The sequence below is a fragment of the Branchiostoma floridae genome, chromosome 7, assembly GCF_000003815.2.
Source record: "Branchiostoma floridae strain S238N-H82 chromosome 7, Bfl_VNyyK, whole genome shotgun sequence".
Taxonomy (NCBI): Eukaryota; Metazoa; Chordata; class Leptocardii; order Amphioxiformes; family Branchiostomatidae; genus Branchiostoma; species Branchiostoma floridae.
The window spans coordinates 17,475,550-17,499,825 of record NC_049985.1 but is presented as its reverse complement, the minus strand read 5'-3'; the positions used below and the strand labels follow the sequence as shown (position 1 = coordinate 17,499,825).

Sequence of the window (24,276 nt, the reverse complement as noted above, 5' to 3'; positions counted from 1 at the left end):
ATAGAATACAACACATAGTAACCTGATCTTCACCTACTACAAGGCACAGGCAGCAAGGTATTCTAATAGTATTTGTCATATAGAATACAACACATAGCTAACGCTTTGTACCCACAGATCTTTACCTACTACAAAGCACAGGCAGCAAGGTATTCTAGTAGTATATGTACATATAGAATACAACATATAGTAATGTATGTACCCACAGATCTTCACCTACTACAAGGCACAGGCAGCAAGGTACTCTAGTAGTATATGTACATATAGAATACAACACATAGTAACGTTTGTACCCACAGATCTTTACCTACTACAAAGCACAGGCAGCAAGGTATTCTAGTAGTATATGTACATATAGAATACAACACGTAGTAACGTTTGTACCCACAGATCTTCACCTACTACAAGGCACAGGCAGCAAGGTACTCTAGTAGTATATGTACATATAGAATACAACACATAGTAACGTTTGTACCCACAGATCTTTACCTACTACAAAGCACAGGCAGCAAGGTATTCTAGTAGTATATGTACATATAGAATACAACACGTAGTAACGTTTGTACCCACAGATCTTCACCTACTACAAGGCACAGGCAGCAAGGTATTCTACATGTGTAGTAGTATATGTACATATAGAATACAACACATAGTAAAGTTTGTACCCACAGATCTTCCCCTACTACAAGGCACAGGCAGCAAGGTAAGCTAGTAGTATATGTACATATAGAATACAACACATAGTAATGTTTGTACCCACAGATCTTCACCTACTACAAGGCACAGGCAGCAAGGTACTCTAGTAGTATATGTACATATAGAATACAACACATACATGTAGTAACGTTTGTACCCACTGATCTTTACCTACTACAAGGCACAGGCAGCAAGGTATTCTATGTGACCATTTTCTGTACATCATTTCACATGTCAGATAGTAACCTGATCTTCACCTACTACAAGGCACAGGCGGCAAGGTATTCTATATTTACAATTATATTTGTCAGAAAAAGCACTGTACAAGGCATACTTGTCACCATTATTTACTCCCAGCACTCTGTCAGGCATAAGTTCCGAGTTCAATACCCACCATGTTCCGACGTTGCGCCCTTAGGACAGCAACTTTACGCGACCTTCCCTTACAGTGGAGTGATGCCCACCAAGCCTCTTTGGCTAATGTTTCTTAATGTGTGCCAAAAAACGTGCTATGGAGTTAGTGCGACAATGTGCCAACGTTGCACATTGTCATCCACCAAGAACTCTTACATATAGAAAAGAAAGTCTGTAAAACAGTGCTTCTCATTTTGCTGTTTTTCAGTCTGGTATGTGCAAGTGTTCGAGTTTCAAATCAGTATCACTTTTTGAGTGTCTGTTTTACAAGTGTCTGTTTTACAAGTGTCTGTTTTACAAGGAAGAAAACCTAACTTCTCCTCTGTGTTTGTGTGTTCTATAGCATCATGTTGGACAAGCGTTTCCGAGCTGAGTGCGCACAGCATGGCATACAGATCCCCTACCCGCCAGCCAACCGCTACGAGACGCTACTCAAACAGAGACATGTGCAGGTAAGTGTACAGGACTCATTATTTACAGAGTGTGAAAAAGTGTTACTGTATTTTTGAAAGTGACAAACAATGCTCTACACTATGTTGAGGATATTTAAAATAATGCATCAGCACCGCCATGCAGAAGTCTCTGGAACTGCAGTTTTACAGTCCCCAGTCTTACCTGTGTTCTTGTGTTCTCAGATCCTTGGACGATCGGTGGACCTGAACCGGCTTATCACCCAGCGCATCAGCACCGCCATGCAGAAGTCTCTTGATGTCGCCATCGGAAGGTTCGAGAGTGGAGACCTTACAGGCATCGTGGTCAGTTCAGAATCTCTTATTCCCTTTTACATGGTACACAGGCATCGTGGTCAGTTCAGAGTCTCTTATTCCCTTTTACATGATACACAGGCATCGTGGTCAGTTCAGAATCCCTTATTCCCTTTTAGTTTTTACATGATACACAGGCATCGTGGTCAGTTCAGAATCCCTTATTCCCTTTTACATGATACACAGGCATTGTGGTCAGTTCAGAATGTCTTATTCCCTTTTACATGATACACAGGCATCGTGGTCAGTTCAGAATCCCTTATTCCCTTTTACATGATACACAGGCATTGTGGTCAGTGGAAATATGCCTAATTTTTTGTTTGTTGCTGTCATTGCACTGCATTTTTTAGGGAACTGGTCAGGAGTGCTTACATACTGAACAGACTGTCAATGTGCTGTAACTTGCTGGGTTAGCCCTTTGTAATTGTGACAGGGTTATTGGGCAGCCCTGGCTGTGCATACTGAACAGCCAATTGCTGATAAATAAAGGAATAAATAACAATAAACTTTGCTGCATATTTCAGGAACTGGAATGTTTGACAGAAGTGAATAGACTGCTGTAACTGTGCCGAAACTTTGTCATAACTGTGTCGTAACTGTGCTGTAACTGAGCTGTATCTTCATTGCTTGTTTTAGGAGCTAGAATGACTGACAGAAGTGAACAGACTGCTGTAACTGTGCCGAAACTTTGTTGTAAATGTGCTGTAACTTTGCTGCATGTATCAGGAACTGAAATGTTTGTTGTTTGTCTCAGGAACTGGAATGTCTGACAGAAGTGAACAGACTGCTGTAATTTTGCTGTAATCATGCTGTAACTGTGTTGTTTGTTTCCAGGAACTGGAGTGTCTGACCGAGGTGAACAGACTGACCCACAAGCTCCTGTCCGAGCACGTGTCGCTGATGGACTTCGAGGCGATGTTCCGAGAAGCGAACCACAACGTCTCGGCGCCGTACGGCAGGATTACGCTTCACGTCTTCTGGGAGCTGAATTATGACTTCCTGCCAAACTACTGTTACAACAACTCCACAAACAGGTAACAACACAATAAAGAACACACCAGAGATACAACAAGTCATGTATCTGACATGTCAAGAAGGGAGGATGTTGTAAATGGGAAAGATTCAGACGTTACCACAGTCAGTATCAGCCATTTTTCAATGACAAAACACTTGAGAACCATCCATGTTTGCATGATGCAACACTCATATATGGACACCGTAATCATACCTGTTATGCCAGCTTTCTTTTTGTCCTTCATGGAAGCATCTAAACAGTGAACTCATCCTGTGTCCAGTGTCAGACCTACTTCACATTGGTCGGTTGTGATCGGAAATCCTTCTTACCTTCCCCTGCCATCTCCCCCTCCCCAGATTTGTGCGAGCAGTGTTTCCCCTGTCCCAGGAGGTGAACAGAGAGAGGGCCCCGCCCAACACACCGCAGGACGTCTACGGCACAAAGGTGTGTTCTTCTGTTCTTAGAGTCTGTAGACTCTATACCTTACCATAACCCTAACTCTAATCCTAGCCACAGGGCATGTATGGCACAAAAGTGTGTAGGTCTGTTACATCTGGTAGCAATACTCTTGGAACTATAAAATACATATTCTAAACCATAGGACGTGTACCGCACGAAAGTGTAGGATTTTCCAACTTCTTCCCTCTACAATGTGAATCTCGTCAAGACAACTTCTTAAACTAGATAAGGTTTGGAGATTACCAGACGTTTCATCCACCACTGCAATGTGAATGTACAGCATAATATCTTGTTTAGTTGTTTGTTTCCCTCCTTCAGGTTCTGAACAATGCTTTAATTTATTAAACCATCCTCAGTTGAACTTGTCCTGTTTACTTGTTTGTTTGTTTGTTTAGGTTCTGAACAACGCCTACGGCCACATCTACAACCTGTACACCGGGTTTGTGGGGTCGCCTCACTTCCGTGCCATCTCCCATCTCCTTGGTTACCAGGGCATCGCCGTGGTGATGGAGGAACTGCTCAAGATCATCAAGAGCCTGGTGAGTAGAACATTCAGGACTCTCCCAAAATATCAAGAGTCTGGTTAGTAAAACGAAGGACTTTTCGAAATATCAAGAGCCTGGTGAGTAGAGACAGGAACACTTGCAGGCAAATACATAATGTTTAGCTTCACATCGTCTAGCCTACTGCTCTGTTTTTTTATTCTTAATTGCATTCATATGTTTGGTGACCAGCCCCTTCTGTTCTGTCCTGCCACTTGCTACATAATGTAATATTGAACAACACGTGGTGTCTGCTACTTACAAGTAGTAATCTGTAGTCTTACAAGTACATGTTTATCCCAACAGATCCAGGGCAGCATCAGACAGTATGTGACTCCTGTACTGTACTGTGTAGTACTGTACCAGTCCTTAAGAGTGTGCATGTTTAACCCCACAGATTCAGGGCAGCATCAGACAGTATGTGACTCCTGTACTGTAGTGTCCTGTGTTGTACTGTGCTCTCCTGGTCCTTACATGCGTACTTGTTTATCCCCACAGATCCAGGGCAGCATCAGGCAGTATGTGACTCCCGTACTGTACTGTTCTGTCCTGTACTGTACTCCACTGTCCCAGTCCTTACCTGTACATGTGTTCATACCTGTATTTACCCCTACAGATCCAGGGCAGCATCAGACAGTATGTGAAGACCTTGATGGACTCCATGCCGAAGATCTGCAAACTGCCCCGGTTTGACTACGGATCCCCGGGTAAGTCTAGAAAGCTACATACAGTACATACAACACTGTACAGGTGTGCCAATATCTCACCCTAACCTAATTCTATCCTTTTGTCTATTGTGATACTGCAGCTCAATATATGTTGTGGAGGGGCCAGACAGGTGACAGAAAATGAAAAGACTTATTTTTAACCCCCCGCCCCCCCGCCTGTCTCCCCAGCTGTGTTGGAGTACTGCTATGCAAAGCTGCAGAACAACATTTAACTACAGTAGATTTGGAAGAGTCTACAGCTTATCTCCCTAATGTGACACATTTTGCCCCCCTCCCCAGCGGTGTTGGAGTACTACTACGCCCAGCTGCAAGACATCATCAACTACCCGGAGCTGAAGACCGAAGTGTTCCAGAGTTTCCGGGAGGTCGGCAACGCTGTGCTCTTCTGTCTGCTGTGTGAGCAGAGCCTGGTAGGTACAACAAACTCCGGTCTGAGACCACATGGAATGCTACTCAGTAAAAAAAAAACTCTGGTCTGAGACCATAAATAATGCTGCATAGTAAAAATTTTAGTCTAAAACCACAAAAAAAACTGTACAGTGAAAACCCTGGTCTGAGACTGCAAAGCTGTGTTATAGGATACCACGGATTGTAATTTTGAATAACAAATTTCTCCCCAGTCCCAGGAGGAGGTTCGAGACTTGCTACATGCAGCTCCATTCCAGAACATCATTCCAAGGCAGTATGTGAAAGGTAAGCCTTCTTTCAATTCAGAATTTGGGTTTAAAACCTGGTCACTACAGTTCCTTATCCAGTCACTGATGGAAGACAGATGCTGTTTGAAACGCCTGACGTTTATAGATCTTACCCAGTAGCTTGCAATTGAGTATTAACTGTTTTGGTACCCGGTTGTGTATCCCTGTGTACCTTGTGCACCTGTATCATCCTTGTGTACCTTGTGCACCTGTATGATGCAGTTTTCTGTGTTCTCCAGAGGGAGAGAAACCAGAGGCCAAGATGAAGAAGTTGGAACAGAAGTACCAGGCTCTGCAGGTGACGTCTGTCATTGAGAAGCTGGGAACTCCTCAGGTAAGCACACCTGTACCTGTACATACACTACAGGTAAGCACACCTGTCCTTAAACACAGAAGTACCAGGCTCTGCAGGTGACGTCAGTCATCGAGAAACTGGGGACTCCTCAGGTAAGCACACCTTTACACCCCACCTGTACATCACACCTCTACACCACACCTGTACACCACACCTCTACACCCCACCTGTACACCACACCTTTACATTTTCACTTTCACTTTCACTTTATTTATTTAACCAGGCATATACAGCTCAGGTCAATCTAGACCTGTTTTTCAGGCAATCCTGGGCAGAAACAACACATCACACCTGTACACCCCACCTGTACACCACACCTGTACATCACACCTGTACACCACACCTGTACACTCCACCTGTACACCCCACCTGTACACCCCACCTGTACATCACACCTGTACACCACACATGTACACCACACCTGTACATCACACCTCTACACCACACCTGTACACCCCACCTGTACACCCCACCTCTACATCACACCTGTACACCACACCTGTACATCACACCTGTACACCACACATGTACATCACACCTGTACACCCCACCTGTACTTAAACACAGAAGTACCAGGCACTGCAGGTGACGTCTGTCATTGAGAAGCTGGGGACGCCTCAGGTGAGAATAACTGCAAAGTTAACTTCCTTGCGTACCTTCCTTAGTAGCAGCTTCACAATTGAGCTCCTGGTTCCAATTAGTTCATAAATACTAATGGGAAGGGCATCTTGCCCCATGCTAACATTCTGGCAGCAAAACTTTTGTTATCAATGTCCAGACACAATGTGATGACTTGTGTTTTTCAGTAGCAAGTTGTTACTACTAGTCTTATTTCAATTTGGTGTTTCATAGGTCACTTGTTGTAACATAAGTTTAATAACCAGCTGTTGCCACACTGTGTGCCTCCAAAGCTGATGTGTGCTTATATCCTGACTGTTTCCCTTTGTGTTTAGCAAGCAGCCATAGCTCGAGAGGGAGACCTCCTCACTAAAGAACGACTGTGCTGCGGCCTCTCCATGTTTGAGATCATCCTGACCCGGATCAAGACCTTCCTGGAGGACCAGATCTGGCATGGCCCCCCTCCCGCGAACGGGGTCATGAACATCGACGAGTGCACCGAGTTCCATCGGCTCTGGAGCGCCATGCAGATCGTCTACTGCATGCCTGTGGGCGAGAACGAGTTCACGGTCGAGTGAGTACACCTAGTGGTTGGTTTGGGTACTGCAGATCGTCTACTGCATGCCTGTGGGCGAGAACGAGTTCACTGTGGAGTGAGTACACCTAGTGGTTGGTTTGGGTACTGCAGATCGTCTACTGCATGCCTGTGGGCGAGAACGAGTTCACGGTCGAGTGAGTACACCTAGTGGTTGGTTTGGGTACTGCAGTGAGTACACCTAGTGGTTGGTTTGGGTACTGCAGTGAGTACACCTAGTGGTTGGTTTGGGTACTGCAGATCGTCTACTGCATGCCTGTGGGCGAGAACGAGTTCACGGTCGAGTGAGTACACCTAGTGGTTGGTTTGGGTACTGCAGTGAGTACACCTAGTGATTGGTTTGGGTACTGCAGAGCTAACTGTTGAGCGAGTAGATGTAGTGGTTTGTTTGGGTACCGAAAAGTTAATATTTGAGCGAATACTTCTTCTGGTTTGTTTGGGTACTGCAAAGTTTATAACCCAGACAACATTAACAATGTTGCTGTGTTTCCCCAGACAATGTTTCGGGGTCAATGTTGCTGTGTAACATGTGACAATGTTGCTGTGTAACATGTGACAATGTTGCTGTGTAACATGTGACAATGTTACTGTGTAACATGTGACAGTGTTGCTGTGTAACATGTAACAATGTTGTTGTCCTGTTGTAGACAATGTTTCGGAGACAGTCTGAACTGGGCTGGCTGCCTGATGACTGTAACAATGTTGCTGTAACATGTACCAATGCTCCTGTTCTGTTGTAGACAATGTTTTGGAGACAGTCTGAACTGGGCAGGCTGCCTGATGACCATCCTTCTCGGCCAGCAGAGAAGATTCGAGGCGCTCGACTTCGCCTACCACATCCTGAAGATCAACAAGGCCGACCTGAAGGATGATGTCATCAAGGGAGTGGTGAGTGTGCACACATTCTGATGACATCACAAGTTTTACACAGCCACTTTGAGGGGGGGGGGGGTATAAAGGCTATACAGATACAGAAGCTGATGTGTTCTGTAGGGTGGTTATACAGATACAGAAGCTATGCCGAAGTTTTATGCCAAAGGGCAGTTTTACTTACTATAATTTAATATACAGAAAAAAGCCTTAGTATTTTGAAGTTACCAATCAGATTCTTTGTGAGTTTTAGATGTATTACTAATTACATTCAGTACTATTGTTTATTGTTTATTATTATTGTTTATTGTTAAAATGACACCCATTAGTGAATACACATGTGCATCCACTACTCTTCCTGGGGTCATACATTAAAACATATTAAAACATAAAACTGCTTTTGCTATTGCCACCAAAAATTTTTAAGGTTATTCTAACCAGACTTTTCCCTCCTGTCTCAGAACCTGCGTCGGATGTGCGACCGTATAAGGAAGTTCCAGATCCTGAACACGCAGATTTTCGCTACAGTCAACAAATACCTGAAGTCAGGCGACGCAGACAGCCTGCCAGTGGAGCATGTGCGCTGCTTCCAGCCTCCCATCCACCAGTCTCTCGCTAGCTCATGCTAGATCTGCTAGTTAAGGCTAGGTACTGTATGCTAATCCATGCTAGATATGCTAATATGCTAGATATGTGAGGTCTGACTAAACTTGCAAGATCAGGCTAGATTTGCTAGCTCAGACTTGTTGGGCTAGCCCATGCTAGTCTGGCTAGCTCATGCTAGTTTGGCTAGCACAGGTTAGATTAACCAGCCCAGGTTAGATCTGCTAGTTCAAGCTAGGTCTGCTAGGTCAAGCTAGGTCTGCTAGGTCAGCCTAGACTCCCTAGGCAATAAGAACCTTATTTTAGCCTCCTATTCACCAGTTACTAATCATGCTAACTTCCTGCTAAGTCAGGCTTCTTGTCATGCTAACTTTGGTATTTAGTGTTTATCTTTTTAGCTAGATACAAACCAAGTGTAGCTCATTATTGTCAGTCAGTCCATGGCTAAGCCCTTGCTATTGTTCCTCCTAGGCAGTTATTGTCTAGCTTTAGCTACTTTCAGCGTCGGCTTGGGAGCCAAGACGCCACAGATACCATTAATTAATCTTTGATGCAAAATTTGTTCAGTTGCCTAACGATGGTGAAAATCATGTCCATTAATTGTGATGGTAGAGCTGATATTGCTTTGAAACAAACATGCCCACAGAGCTGTGAGAGATATATTTGTCTCAATTGACAATGTGGCATACATACATGATACTTCTATGTTAAGGTATAGCTGCAATGTATTATCATTATAGCATTCCGCAACACCATTTGTAAGATATAGTACAATGTAATTCCATAGCCCCAAGTCAGGCTGTATGGAAAGCTGAAAAGAGACAAGAATGAGGATGTGCCAGGCTCATTGCTAAGGTGTATGGATATGAGAGTCTGAGGTAAGAAGTGGGTGGTGGGAAAAACATACTGAAGTCTCAGAGCACTGCTGTATGGGTCAGGAGATGCCAAGCTTGGTGCAGGATAATTGTACCGCTGATGCCACGCGTACGTAACGCCGCCTGTGCCACTGTGGACTGCAGTATTGCACGGGGAATTTTGCCATATTGCTACAATGTGAGAATTGCCATACGTAGTGTTAGCTTTTTACAACTTAATGTATACATACAGGTACTACTTGTCATTGTAACCATCATGCATAATGTTATGGTATGATTTAATACTACATTTTCCATTTTGTACATGTACTGGTATGTAAAGTTACATTTTGTTCCCATGTTTTCAAGAAAATGTCCGTTATGAATTCTCAAAATGTTTTGTTGAAATTGCTATTGTGTACAAAGGGGGTTTTGCCAGTCTATATGTAATAATTAGTAATATGTGTTTTTGTTTGGAGGTAGGTGGGACTAGGTATGTTTAACTTAGTGGTGTTTACTTTGCTACATCTAACTCAGAGGGTTGCTATGGTTGCACTTATTTGATTGGCAGCCAGTATTCATAATTTGATACATGTAGTTGGATTGACAGAATTTCACCCTTGGCATATTTTTGTGATATAACACAGTATGATTTATCTGAACACTGTTAAGGGAATAAGAACACAGGAAATCCATGGTGTCGCTCTGCAATGCATACAGACACATAAGATTCAGTGAATTTATCCACATGTATGATATTTAAATTTCCTGCACTTGTTTGCATTACAACATTCCTTCTGATCCCCACCTACTTCATTAAGGTGTATTTTTGTTCCTTTTTTATAATGTACATGACATGGCATACATACATGATAACTGTAAGTGCAGAATCTCTGTATGATGTTTCCTTGTTTTATTTCTAGGCAAGATCTTTGTAGTACTATTAATAGGCTATGTTGCCAAAGGTTTGGGTATTTGTTTAAGTGTACATCATGCATGGTATTGATAAGGAAATATAACCGTAAATACACAGAATTTGTTTGCCTCTTGTTGTGAGTCTAACTGTGTTGTTAACAGGTATGTTTACCTGTGTGTTAATAATAGTTACCTGTGTGTGGATGGTTAACTTTCTGTGTGGATAGTGACTTAGCAAATTTGAATGGAATTCTAGTATGATAAACAACCTTTGGTTGTTTTTGTACCCTCCAGTTAACTACCAGTACGACACACAACGGGCCCACACAGCCTTTAGGACTTAATGCTTCTGATCGTCGGTTATGTTAAAATATTAACTCTATTTAGACCGGCTTTTTTCATTCTTGGGTAGGCGGCTCTTACGATCTCCTTCATAATTTCCAAACGGATTGGTGTATGCCATCAAATTGGATGTTGTGCACGTAAAATGGCATCACCATTGTCATTTTGTCATCGTTACCGCGTAATACGACATTATGACATTTATGTAATACTTGTTTTATTGGCTTAAACAGTTCAAATCGGTAAGACTCGAACATTAGGGTGGCTCATCAAACAGTGAAAACAGTGGCTTGATATCTATTGTATTCAGGGGGAGAGCTTTTCATAATACATTCACAAGGCCACCTTTCACGTAATTACTTCCAAGAGCGTGCATGGGGTCCAATAAACGAACTGGGGAAAAAGTCGCTGAAAACACCGGTACTGTTCCTGTGGTGACTGATGCTAAGTTAAACACGGACCAGTCAGTGGAGAACACGGAGGTTTGACTGGCCCTGCTCCGATGTTTGCTCAGAAATACTGACCTGTCAGGCCGGGGGCAAAGTGCAGCACCGAGCACGGAACGCCAACACGCACACAGCAGCGGCAAACTCCTGCGGACAGTCTTGGCCCACTTTGTAAGGAAAAATTAACGACGAAAATGACTTGCATGAAATTTGTAGATATGACGAAGTCAGAAGGCTAACAGGTATTGTTTAGCGTCCAATTCTGGTGATGTCGCGATGAGTACTTTTATGATTGTGAATCATTATATGCCACGCCCATTGTTTGGTGCTTAAATTCACCCGTTGGGTACATACAAGATAAAGGAGCTGACCACCTCCTTCTTGACGTAAGAAAAGAAGTTTGTAGAGTGGAAAACCAAGATGGCGGTAGCTGGTATGTTCCTGAAGCTGTCCGTGTGTGTGTCTGTCCTGTGCGCGTGCGGCGCGCTGACGGTGGGCCCAGCTGACCGCCCCGTCGCGCTGGTCGTCATCGACGTGCAGAACTGCTTCGTGCCGGGCGGGGAGAACCCGGTCCCGGGCGGGGCGGACGTTATCCCCGTCATCAACGGGCTGAGGGAGCGGTACGGGGACGGGCTGGACCTGGTGGTCATGTCGCAGGACTGGCACTGCGCTGATCACGTCTCATTCACCTCGCAACATCCAGGGTAAGTCTAGTACAGGTAAATATTACCGGGGCCTGGTGGTCATGTCCCAGGACTGGCACGGCGCTGATCACGTCTCATTTGCCTCTCAACATCCAGATTCACGCAAGAAGGTTCGCGCAGTTTGGTACATATACAGGTAAATTTTATACCTGGTGGAAAGGAGGATACAGATATATCTCAGGACTCACACTGCCCGGACCACGTCTACTTTGCTTCTTAACATTCCGGGTAACTGGGGTACGCCTGGTCGATTCTACTGCACTAAACCACGAGTGTAGGTGCGTTCCCTGTCACCATTCCAAATGAACAGGCCGGCCTCTTGGTGTCATCACTAGCAATGGCGTAACTTCGTAACGTCAAACTGTTCATTCTTGTCTGTTTTTTCTAGTTACTCTAACTTTGAGGTGATGGAGTTGGATTACGACTCGCAAGGCGCGCTGTGTACCGGACCTTCTCCGTACGCCGTGAACTGTACCGGCAGCGTCGCGCACAGGCTGAACCAGACGCTCTGGCCGGACCACTGCGTCATCAACACAACAGGTGGGTAGTGAACAACCTTAACCCTAACCCCTAGCCCCTACCCCGTGACCGCTGCCTAGACGCTGAGTTCCCCTCATAGCTGACTACAGAACCCAGCGACTTGGTGGTGCGGAAAGCTTACCGCTGCTTACTGAAATACTGCTTGAATACTGTATTACTGACTGCTTACTGTGCTCTTCAGGCGCGGAGTTCCACCCCCAACTGACTACAGAACCCACTGACCTGGTGGTACAGAAAGGTTACCGCTGCGAGGTGTACTCCTGATCACTTACTGTAGTACTGACTGCTTACTGTACTACTGATTTATTACTGTAGTACTAACTGCTTACTGTGCTCCCCAGGTGCTGAGTTCCACCCCCAGCTGACTACAGAACCCAGCGACCTGGTGGTACAGAAGGGTTACCGCTGCGAGGTGGACTCCTACTCGGCCTTCTTCGATAACGGCGGGTTCCGGCAGACGGAGCTGGACTCGCTACTGCGGCAGCGGCAGGTCTGTAGTAATGACTTCTGATTATTTACTGACTAGTTACTGTAATATTGACTACTGAATACTTACTGACAACTTACTTTAGTTTCCGTCAGACAGAACTGGACTCGCACCTTTGGCAGCGACAGGTTTGTAGTACGGACTACTGATTCGCTAAAATTGGATTTTTGTGACCGTTGATTTCATATTTGGAACTTGACATATGTTCATATATGAGCAGCAAGACAAAATATGCTTAACGGTTAAAAATTCTTCTTAATCTATGAAATGCATTGGGAAATCTATGGTAGCTCAACGGTCCCATTCTCCACTGAAAAGTATGTATGACTACATGGCCGACTTGTGATAAGGTAGTATAGTAACCACATAGCCATCTTGTCCCAGGTGCGGAGCCTGATCATCACGGGGCTAGCGCTGGACTTCTGCGTGTTCTACACGGCGCTGGACGGGCGGCGGCTCGGGTACGACACGTACGTGGTGCGGGACGCGGCCAGGGGCATCACTCCGGCGGGCGTGGAGCGAGCCATGGCCGAGATGGAGGCCGCGGGCGTCTCGGTGATCCGGGCCGAGGACGTGGGCAGGGTGCTGGGGGTGTCCGGGTCTGCAGGGCTGGCGGGTCCCGCTGCGGTTACTGTGTTAGCCTGTCTTACTGCAGTACTGACTTCGTACTGATATCTTACTGTAGTACTGACTTCGTACTGATATCTTACTGTAGTACTGACTTCGTACTGATATCTTACTGTAGTACTGACTGTCATATTGATATTATCAGGACTGCCAGAAAAGTGACAATGTCATTACTGCAATAAGAGTAGGTAACACAAGACTCTAGACGTAGATATATGTGGAGAGGGAGACCTCAAGCCAACCGTTCACACTTACGCCACATCTTCAGAAAAGACGCTGGAGCCGTTTAGGAATTTTATTCGAACCGACACACAACAAACATGTTTCAAGTCGATCCATTGAGAGAGTTTAGTATATATATGTGGAGAAGGAGACCTCGGCCAACCGTTCACACTTACGCCACATCTTCAGAAAAGACGCTGGAGCCGCATGTTCCCCGTCACACAACAAACATGTTTCAAGACTCTAGACGTGTTCATATTCATCCAGTGTTTTGCTACATTAATGACCATACAAATTCGTTATTGTACCAAAACAATTGGCCAAGTATGTATGGGTCTTGTGTGGTAGCTTTTTGAAGTCCGATGTGTTCCATGTAGACCTGTTGTGTTGCATTCTCTTATTGCAGAACTGATATATTCGTTGATGTACAAAATTGTTTAAGCTTCTGAAGAAAATTTTACTGTTAATTCCAGAAAGCAGATGAGTTCCTTGTAGTATATTGGAGGTTTTTTTGGACAACTGTTAATTGTCACCTGTTGACGTTTCGATGCCTATCAGTATCAAATATCCTCCTCGGAGCCTCTGACTGGAGTGGTGCTTGTCGCCGCTACATGTATATGTAGCCGATGTAGGTGGCGCTTTTGTGGGAGAAAGCAATCCAAAACGTGGCTAAATTTGTATTCAACCCCCCCCCCCCCGTCCCAGTTCATCACTGGGATTGACTTTCTTATCGTCAGCAGGAAAGAAATAACTGCTTGTAAAAAGAAAACTGCAATATCCAAAATGATCTACCAACCTGACGAGATTATTTTCGGAGAGGATTCCTGCTGTTTCATCACCTTAATGATAAGCCTTTCCTCTAAGTAGAACTACTTTTTTTACTGTAGTACGAAACATTCAACACAAATACGTAAAATGAACAAAAGACCGTTTCACTGCCAAAAATTCCACTTTAATTCGTAACACTATAGTACATTTGATGACGTCACTCGTGAGTCCATAATCCTTTCCGGGTCGGTTTCCGTCCTGTACAAGTTCCCTTATTTTTGGCGACGCCTTAGGGGCGAGCCAAAAGTTGTAGCATTATCAACATAGATAGACATTACCATATTTCCTTATAAATAGATATATCTTTATAAAATATGTCTTCATTGACATTACTTAATATTAGACTAGTGAGGTAAGTTATATATTATGTTCTGAAAGTTAAAATAGAGATATTGCACATCTGTGATATTTAACGGCATTACTAATAACTAAACCTTTTCAATAGTGCTCCGGTATATGGTATACAGTCAAGCATAAATATAAATATTGAATAATGTCCCTACAAAAACCACTCAGGTGGAATTACAAATTATCTTTAGATTATTGTTTACAATTTTGGAAGATAATCTAAATGGACATGTCGGCCTTTTTACAACTTCATAATTCTTTCAAATTACACTATTGTTCAGCTTAAGCACGAAGTTGAAACAAAAGTTTCATAAATAAATCTTTGATATAAAGTTACGAAAATAAACAAGATTCAGCCACTGGTCGCCAGTCATACACAGCAGACCACGTGACCAGCTTTGCCGAGCGGTTGGGGTGACGTCAGACGCCTGAAGCGATGTAAGAAGCGCCACCTAGCGTTTTCAAACCGCTATACAGTGGGAACGCTTTTTGTAGGATTACGATTATTTTTTCCGTCGGCAAAGTGTCACGTTTCTTACCTTGTGCAGTCATAGGCAACCCAGGGTAAACTAAGTATGTATAAAACTACAAGTAAAAAGTATATTTTTTACGTTTCTTTTTCAAAGGTGTCATTTTATACTCCATTTAGGGATAAATGAAACGAATATATATATATATTTCTTGGCAATTATTATATCATAGTTCTTCACTTTTTAACTTATTACGTTTATATCAGTGACAAAGCGATTTTACATTAAACAGAAATGAAATAATCAATACAAAAACCGCCGGATTAATTGTGTAAACGTTTAGACATTTCAGACAGAACCTGTGGACTGTCGGCAGTCACAGAAAATTATCTAGTATTTTTGGGCAACTTTTGTATTGAGTATCTCATTACATGAAATTTTAGTGAAGAATCTTGACTTCAACAGTGCCATTTTGCCATAATCTGGGACATAAGGGCACTTCTCTACTGTGAGTGTTCGTTTACCGGCAGACGCAAGACATGGCCACCATATCCGGTACATCTACCGACAGGCACAGGACATGGCAACCATATCCGGTACATCTACCGACAGGCACAGGACATGGCAACCATATCCGGTACACTTACCGACAGGCACAGGACATGGCAACCATATCCGGTACATCTACCGACAGGCACAGGATATGGCCACCATATCCGGTACATCTACCGACAGGCACAGGACATGGCCACCATATCCGGGTACTCCTTGTAGATGATGCTCCCGTTCTCCTCGTAATGGAGCACGCTGATTGGCCGGAGCATGCCGGGGACGCACCTGGCGGGCGGGACCCTGGGGTGGAGGGTGCCCATGATGTTCTGCACCACCGCGTGGTTGGTGGGGCGGAGGTGCTGCCCCATGATGGGCGGGCAGTGACCCTTGCAGTAGTAGGCCGTGTACCCCGCCGGCGCGATGATCCAGCCCCAGCCCAGCTCCGTAAAGTCCACGTAAAGGCTGTGCCGCTTGCAGGACTTGCAGGAGCGCCTGGGGTGGGCGTTACCTGCGTGGCCGGGGCGGACGGAACGTTTGGGGTGGCAGGCAGTTTTGCCGAGAATCGCATGTCGGCGCTGTCGCACGGCTGAAGGTCGGTGTCGTGAAGCTGGAGAGGGACTGCCGTATGATGATGGAGTGCCATGTCGTGTCGCTGCGTTGGGAATGTCGTGTTGTGTCGCTGGGTAAGGATTGTCGTGTCCTCGTAGACTGCTCTGTCGTGGTGCTGTTGTGGAATTCCCGTGTCGTGTCGGATGGCCGTGTCGTGACGCTCTGTGGGAACTGTCGTGTGGCGTGGGACTGTCGTGTCGTGAGGGACCGTCGTGTGGTGTGAGAATGTCGTGTCGGGACGCTATGACCGGCCCATTGACAGGAAGACCCCGCCGCACTGGCAGCTCCGTTGTAACCGGCAGGAACGCGGGCGGCTCGCTGGTGTTGCTCTCCCCGCTGTCACGGATGTACATCACCAGGGACGGGTGGTGCGTGTCGTTTCTCGGTCCCACCAGCTCGGTGCTGTTCCCGCCAGACTTGCACTTCACCTTGACGACCAGCTGTAGAACTCTGTCCGCCCCCTGGTGCCGACCGAAACACTGGGTTATGTTAAACACCTCCCAACCAGAGGAAGCGGAGTGGAACCGCCTCCTACTGACAGGTTGTCTCACCTTTGTACCGTCTTGAGAAGTACGGAAGACGTACAGGCGACATAAGGAAGACGTCGTCTCCTCCCAGGACGTCTTGGCCCGTCTGAAGACGCGCAGCTGGGCTGACGTCACCACAGCACTGTCTTGAAGGCTTGAGACGTTGAAGGACATCGCCAGGCTGCCGCTCTCGTGCCGCAGGTGGAACGGGACGGCTGATTCTGTAGGAGGCAAGACAAAACAAGACAAGTCTTAATCTACGTCAAGTGGCTTGTTTGGCCATGAAGCCGCTTTTCAAAAAGGTGTGGGCGGGAGAGACTGTGGATGAAAATCAAAATATCATACTAGTAAGAGATTAACAATGCAATAACAAATAACGGATAAATATATGCATAAATCATTCATTCCAGAAGACATTTAGGCCAATTTTGAACATAGTTTGTGAGAGGCAATACACATTCTGTATATACGTCTTGTCAATGTTTAAATTCAGAAACTATAGGAAGCTGCATCCAAAGAACACTCACACGCTTTATGACAGCCAAGAGACAATAACACGCAAAACACCATGCTATAAGTCTGTTCACAGTTTCAACTACGCGTGCGTAGTATGGCACAATGTTGATAATGAGACATAATCAATCATGCTTGGTTATATAGCAAGTATAGTGTGTTTACGTGTTAGGGGCAGTGCATGCGCAGTTTGAACGGTGAAACGGCTTATTATAGGAGTCTATAGCTAGCGCAAGAATAAACGATGGTCAGGCAACAACGGTCCGTCCTCCACGTGTGTTCTGTTGTAATAACCCATGCCAGATCAAATGGAATGAAATCAAATCAAATCAAATCCAACAAGAAAATGAAATCAATCTGTCTTCAAATGGTCAACGTCTGACACTATATACATGTAGTAAAGTAGTTATTAATACTACATATAAGAAAAACTGTTACAGCATGCATTAGAGGTAGTCGTTATTATTACTACTTGTGCAGGAACAACGTTACGGTTGTAAACCGAAGGACCAGACTAGACATATAAAGGCCTTTCATTTGACGTCACCTGCGCCATGTTGGATTATGTACAGCGTACAACGCCTGTTAACTACACCAAACTGCTACTGCATAATTCAATTACCCGGCAACATGGTCGTCATAGGATTCAAATTATAATTAGCATGACATCAATGAAAAGCTTGTAAAGGAGAAAATAAACGTAAACCCCAGGCGTGGTTTCCATGGCAGCGCAGTAAACAAACCGCGCCAGAAATGCTACTACACATGTCACACGGAAACCAAGCCGGTAATTATTACAAGGATAAGACGGGGTAGTTATGTATAGATGTGAAACATGCGCCCCAAAAGCATAGAGTCGCATGAATTCTGTGTATTAGAGAAACCGGACGACCTGAAAAAGTACCATCTTCCCTCACCACATCTGGTTGGAACTGAACCAAATACGATGGGGGGGGGGGGGGGGGTCAGTAGTTTTCTGTTGATTAACTGCATGGAGCGGCGAGTAAACATGTCAAGAAATAAAAACGTATACGTGTAAAGTGTGACTTACGTAACGTCGATCGTAGAACTATGGTAATTTATAAGGTTGAACATCATCGTACCTTGGCTGCGGTAGAACCTGATTGTTGTGGCCCCGTACGGAGTCGGACCGGTTCTCCTGGCGCCGGAGTCTCCGGCGAGATGGTGGAACAGCTCCGCCATGAAGCTGGGGTCCGCCCGGGGCTCCGTCTGCGGGCCAGGAGGCACTACAAGCCGCACCTGAGGTAGGAGTCGGTCCCGGGGCTGTGTCAGGTCTGTCCTCGGGCCTGGAGGCCCTACATGCCGAGGATGAGGCAGGAGACGGTCCCCGGGATGTGTCAGGTCTGTCCTCGGGCCTGGAGGCCCTGCATGCCGTACCTGTGTCAGGAGCGGGTCCCCGGGCTGTGTGGTGTCTGTCCTCGGGCCTGGAGGCCCTACATGCCGAGGATGAGGCAGGAGCCGGTCCCTGGCATCCCCGGTGTCCTGGTTGCCATGCACGCCGCCGACATCTTGGCACACAGCATATAACACGCCCCAGAAAAGTAACTCAACGCATATCACTGACATGATGTGTGGGTGTGATATGAGGGAAGGGGAAGATCTGCCTCAGATCGTGTCCGATCAAAAATGAACACTGCCGCCTCAAAATCTTGACTGCGACATCATCCCTTCAAGACACGGACTGAAGGATATTGACCCGACGTGACAGACATGTCTGCAGACGACAGGAATGCGTATGGCGGGAAAACAGGTGAGCAAAACGTCCGGGTCACGTCAGGACACGGGTGACTGACCAATATATGACCAGCTTACATCTATCGTAGCGATGCCAAATATCAAACGAATACACTTATTGGTCACTTGGGTTTGGGCAATCAAAGGGGCCAGGTGTAACGTTATATTTTTTAATTATCGAGGCCATTTGGTAAGCTGGGTAATCTTGTAGCAGGACATCTGTTTACGTTGTCCAGTTTAGGATCATTTAACGTTAGAGTTAGTGATTTAGAAAAGTCGTATTCACTCCCTTTCAAGTTTATATGATAAGAAAGTACAGTACGTGCGGGCATTTATAATAACAAAGAATGCAGCTATCACAATCTTAGGCGGTGAAGGACTGGACATTTCCATATGACAGAAAGCTCTTGTCGTCATGACTGAATTCGAGTTTCCCGCCAATTTTCGTCGTCTGACAATGACGCAATCTGCCGACAAACAGCTGTTCTGTGGGTCAAAGTTCAGCATGTGTCCCAGCGGGCAATGTCCTACGGGTACATGACCGAATCAATCATTAACAGCGGAGACATGTGGACTTTCCCTGGGCATACTTGTGGGGAACATTCGGTCAGTACAAGTCTGAAGTCTAGACGCACGTTTGCCGAGTGAAGCTGTTTTAGTCAGATCGCTGAGCACTGTCTGACACGCCGCCATGGGAGACTACTGGCTTCTCGTCAAGTTCCTGGTGCCGCTGGCCTGTACAACCATCGCTATAGACATCGGCGAACAGGTACAGTATGGCAGTATTGCAGTATGACAGGGACAGTAATGGCAGTGTGGCAGTATGGATACTCATAGTGTGGTAGTGACAGTACTGACCTTCGTATGACCTCAAGTCCATCGCTATAGGTGTCGGGCAGCAGGTAAAGTATGACAGTACTCAGTGAGTCCGACAGCATGCACGGTATCGAGAGTATGGTTCTCTAGGCTACTATTTACAAGGTTACGTTACCAGTCTGTCCAGCAAGCTTTCTAAACCGACCTGGTGCTATGAAATACACGTCTTTCTGGCGACAGTGTGTTGCGTCATTCCTCGATGTAAATCATGTGTTGCGATGATTGTGCCAAGCCCCTAAAAGACTAGCAGGCAGAAAGCTGTGCTGAAAATAGCACTGTTTACTACAAATCTACACACAATGGACTCAAGTGATGTGTCGTTATTTGTGTACCATGAAAGCACACAGCAAGAATATCTGCCAGCCAGGCACGAAGTGTCCGACCGGTTGTTTTGGTGCAATGCTTGAACCCTGGGTGACCTCAGGCTAGGCTTGCGTTTCTAAAATCGTCAAGGATCTTCAAGCAGATGCAGGGAAGGCAGTCCGCTCGGACGGGGCAAAGAATCGCTATCACGCCAAACTCCCTTCCTCGGCAAACTCCCTTCCACGGCAAACTCCCTTCCACGGCAAACTCCCTTCCACAGCAAACTCCCTTCCTCGGCAAACTCCCTTTCCCGGCACAAGCGAATATAGCCAACGTTGAAAATCGCGGAACCTTGACGTCAGAAATGGGTCAAAGGTTGTCGGAAGTCGGCACCGTCCCCCATCTAACCATTGCAGCTTTCACGCTGCCAATGTTCTGTACCAGTAGGAGTTCACCTTGTCAATGTTCTGTATCAGTAGGAGTTCACCTTGTCAATGTTCTGTACCAGTAGGAGTTCACCTTGTCAATGTTCTGTACCTGTAGGAGTTCACCTTGTCAATGTTCTGTACCTGTAGGAGTTCACCTTGTCAATGTTCTGTACCTGTAGGAGTTCACCTTGTCAATGTTCTGTACCAGTAGGAGTTCACCTTGTCAATGTTCTGTACCAGTAGGAGTTCACCATGTCAATGTTCTGTACAGGCGTTATTCTACAATATTGACTGTCCAGACGTTCACGTCCTTGCCAATCATGTGCCCAAACGTTATTTTTCAGGCGTTCAGGTTTCCAATGTTCATGTTGCCAATGTTGTGTCCAGGCGCTGAACCGCGGCGTGGCGTTCTCCGAAAACGTGACGGCGAGTTACGGGCTGGCGTTCACGTTCACCAAGTTCCTGGCGGGCCCTGTGCATGAGCTGAAGAACGTGGGGCTGGTGCTGGTGCACAACCAGGCGGACAGCAGGCGGGCAGCCCTCTCTACAACTGTCATGGGCTGCTTCACGGCGGGGATACACTTACTCATAGGTAACGCTGGTTCACCTTTATCCGTGGGGTAAGCTATATCCGTGGGGTAACCTATATCCGTGGGGCTGGTGCTAGTGCATAACCAGGCGGTCAGCAGGCGGGCGGTCCTCTCTACTACTGTCATTAGCTGCTTCTCGGCGGGGATACACTTACTCATAGGTAACTCTGGTTCACCTTTATCCGTGGGGTAAGCTATATCCGTGGGGTAACCTATATTCGTGGGGCTGGTGCTGGTGCACGGGCAGGCGGACAGCAGGCGGGCGGTCCTCTCTACTACTGTCATTAGCTGCTTCTCGGCGGGGATACACTTACTCATAGGTAACTCTGGTTCACCTTTATCCGTGGGGTAAGCTATATCCGTGGGGTAACCTATATTCGTGGGGCTGGTGCTGGTGCACGGGCAGGCGGACAGCAGGCGGGCGGTCCTGTCCACGACTGTCATGGGCTGCTTCACGGCGGGGATACACTTACTCATAGGTAACGCTAGTTTACCTTTATCCACGGGGTAACCTATATCCGGGTGGTAACCTATATCCGTGGGGCTGGTGCTGGTGCATAACCAGGCGGACAGCAGGCGGGCAGTCCTCTCTACTACGGTTATGGGCTGCTTCACGGCGGGGATACACCTTCTCATAGGTAACGCTAGTTCACCTTTATCCGCGGGGTAACCTAAATCCGTGGGGTGACCTATATCCATGGGGTGACCTTTATCCGTGGGGTGACCTATATCCATGGGGCTGGTTCTGGTACAGGGACGGACGGCAGGCGGGAGGTCCTCTCTAATACTGTCATGGGCTGCTTGACGTCAGGGATACACCTGCTCATAGGTAAAGCTAGTTCACCGTTATCTGCGGGGAACATAGGCACGTTTAAACACTGCAATATATATGAACTGTACTCTCCCAGCATAGGTTCGTTTCCGGCAAAAACGCCAGTGTCTAACCTCTGCTTGGAGAGCATATCAAGTGTTACCATATATTGACGTCAAGAAATTAATGACCGCTCTCTTTCTCTCCCTCCTCCCTCCTCCCCCCGCCCCCCAAACCCCACCCCCTGCCCCTCCCCAGCCCTGACGCCCCTGGGCCCGCTGCTGATAGAGACGGCTCACCAGGTTGGACCTGTTGTTGGGAACGGGACTCGCCGCGCCATGCTGATGCTCACGGGCTTCCCGCTGTTAGAGGGGCTGGTAAGTAGTAGTTATACATGAACAGCACCAGGGGCTGGTAAGTAGTGGTTATACAGCACCAGGTGGGACCTGTTGTTGGGAATGGGACGCGCCGGGCCATGCTGCTGCTCACGGGCTTCCCGCTGTTAGAGGGGCTGGTAAGTAGTGGTTATACAGCACCAGGGGCTGGTAAGTAGTGGTTATACAGCACCAGGGGCTGGTAAGTAGTGGTTATACAGCACCAGGGGCTGGTAAGTAGTGGTTATACAGCACCAGGTGGGACCTGTTGTTGGGAACGGGACTCGCCGTGCCATGCTGCTGCTCACGGGATTCCCGCTGCTGGAGGGGCTGGTAAATACTGGTTATACAGCACAGGTGGGGCTGGTAAGTAGCTGTTATACAGCACCAGGTGGGACCTGTTGTTGGGAATGGGACGCGCCGGGCCATGCTGCTGCTCACGGGCTTCCCGCTGTTAGAGGGGCTGGTAAGTAGACACTGGTAAGTAGAAGTAGTAGAGACAGACAGTGTTATACAGCACCGGTGGGACTGGTTTTAAAGGAGGCAGCTTTCCTGCAGTCTAGGCAGGGAGTGTCTCTTTCAGTGTCTTTTGCAGAAGAAGAAGAATTAATCACTACCTCATGAGCATATGTTTGATATGTTAGCCTAGTGAAAAGGTTAATTTACGTAACGGTATTTTTACCTGCAGCCGCAGTTCTCTGAGTAGAAGAAATTACAGCGCTGTCCTTTGGTACATGACCTGACTGTGTTGCTCTGTCCGCATTTCTTGTTCCCCAGTCGTGGATCCTGGCAGGCGTGACGCTGCAGCACAGGCACACCGTGGTGGTGGCGGCGGGATCCATAGCTGATGTTTGTCTACAGGTTAGTTAGTACATGTACGATTACTAGGTGTCTACAGGTTAGTTAGTACAAGTACGTGTCTACAGGTTAGTACTTAGTCTGGCAGGCGTGACTCTGCAGCACAGATACACCGTGGTGGTGGCAGTGGGATCCATCGCTGACGTCTGTCTACAGGTATTTACTGTCTTTCCTTGACCACAACTACCTCATTGCCGATGACTTTGCTATACACAAACATCGTCGATGAGAAAGATTTGGCCTATCGGATCAGTGGATGTACGTCACAGTAATTGATATGTAAGCAGATGTATACAGTACATCTGATGATGCATGCCATTATACATGCACACATTAGTTGATGATGTCAGCAGATGTACACAGTAATTGTTGACGTCACTTTCTGACGTGGTTGACCTTCAGGTGGTGGTGACCTTGGGCCTGATGGAGACCAGCCTCCAGACGGACGACCCGCTGCTGATCCCGATCCTGGCCGGGTACGCGGGCCAGCTGGCGCGGTTCGGCATCGTGCTGTCCGGGTTCCTGTGGAAGGTGTACCCGCGCATGCGCCAGCTCCAGCCGCTGGAGGCCAAGGACAGCTTCACGGTGCTGAGGATGCTGAAGTTCTGGTGGCCACTCGGCATGGTGGCCGCCACACAGAAGGCCAGCAGGCCGCTCGTCAACCTGCTAGTCTCGCGAGATCTGGGTGGACAGGAGGCTGTGGACGTGAGTAGTAAGTGTGTGTGTGTGTGTGTGTGTGTGTGCGCGTGTGTGTTTGTGTGCGTGTGTGTGTGTGTGTGCGTGTGTGTGTGTGTGCGCGTGTGTGTGTGTGTGCGCGCGCGTGTGTGTGTGTGCGTGTGTGTGTGTGTGTGTGTGTGCGCGCGTGTGTGTGTGTGTGTGTGCGCGCGTGTGTGTATGTGTGTGCGCGCGTGTTGTGTGTGTGTGTGTGCGTGTGTGTGTGTGT

General features: G+C 46.8%; 4 protein-coding genes across 4 annotated transcripts in view; 3 read left to right on the top strand and 1 right to left on the bottom strand.

The window, feature by feature from the left end:
• The window catches only part of LOC118419138 (cytoplasmic FMR1-interacting protein 2-like), a 30,403-nt gene extending 20,160 nt beyond the window's left edge, over positions 1-10,243 (top strand). The window contains exons 18-30 of the mRNA XM_035825445.1: positions 1,454-1,562; positions 1,746-1,865; positions 2,709-2,908; positions 3,246-3,333; positions 3,744-3,887; positions 4,507-4,597; positions 4,898-5,028; positions 5,239-5,311; positions 5,553-5,589; positions 6,232-6,289; positions 6,622-6,860; positions 7,622-7,769; positions 8,213-10,243. Coding sequence (XP_035681338.1) covers positions 1,454-1,562; positions 1,746-1,865; positions 2,709-2,908; positions 3,246-3,333; positions 3,744-3,887; positions 4,507-4,597; positions 4,898-5,028; positions 5,239-5,311; positions 5,553-5,589; positions 6,232-6,289; positions 6,622-6,860; positions 7,622-7,769; positions 8,213-8,380 — 1,606 coding nt within the window. The 3' untranslated portion in view covers positions 8,381-10,243. The remainder of the gene's footprint in view (positions 1-1,453; positions 1,563-1,745; positions 1,866-2,708; positions 2,909-3,245; positions 3,334-3,743; positions 3,888-4,506; positions 4,598-4,897; positions 5,029-5,238; positions 5,312-5,552; positions 5,590-6,231; positions 6,290-6,621; positions 6,861-7,621; positions 7,770-8,212) is intronic.
• Positions 10,244-11,056: 813 nt separating this feature from the next.
• Positions 11,057-13,891, top strand: LOC118420108 (nicotinamidase-like). The gene is made up of 5 exons (XM_035826811.1): positions 11,057-11,615; positions 12,004-12,155; positions 12,337-12,411; positions 12,497-12,645; positions 13,027-13,891. Exons 1-5 carry the CDS (start codon positions 11,332-11,334, stop codon positions 13,312-13,314), a joined length of 948 nt encoding a protein of 315 aa, XP_035682704.1. The 5' UTR covers positions 11,057-11,331; the 3' UTR covers positions 13,315-13,891.
• Positions 13,892-14,423: 532 nt separating this feature from the next.
• Positions 14,424-18,925, bottom strand: LOC118420107 (bone morphogenetic protein 2-like). The gene is made up of 2 exons (XM_035826810.1): positions 18,442-18,925; positions 14,424-17,046 (listed from the first exon to the last, which is right to left on the bottom strand). The coding sequence occupies exons 1-2, from the start codon at positions 18,923-18,925 to the stop codon at positions 15,863-15,865; spliced, it is 1,668 nt and encodes a 555-aa protein (XP_035682703.1). The 3' UTR covers positions 14,424-15,862.
• Positions 18,926-19,434: 509 nt separating this feature from the next.
• Positions 19,435-24,276, top strand: part of LOC118419914 (progressive ankylosis protein homolog) — a 16,535-nt gene continuing 11,693 nt past the window's right edge. The window contains exons 1-5 of the mRNA XM_035826577.1: positions 19,435-19,862; positions 21,088-21,292; positions 22,360-22,478; positions 23,253-23,336; positions 23,736-24,038. Of these exons, the coding sequence (XP_035682470.1) occupies positions 19,785-19,862; positions 21,088-21,292; positions 22,360-22,478; positions 23,253-23,336; positions 23,736-24,038 (789 nt within the window). The 5' untranslated portion in view covers positions 19,435-19,784. The remainder of the gene's footprint in view (positions 19,863-21,087; positions 21,293-22,359; positions 22,479-23,252; positions 23,337-23,735; positions 24,039-24,276) is intronic.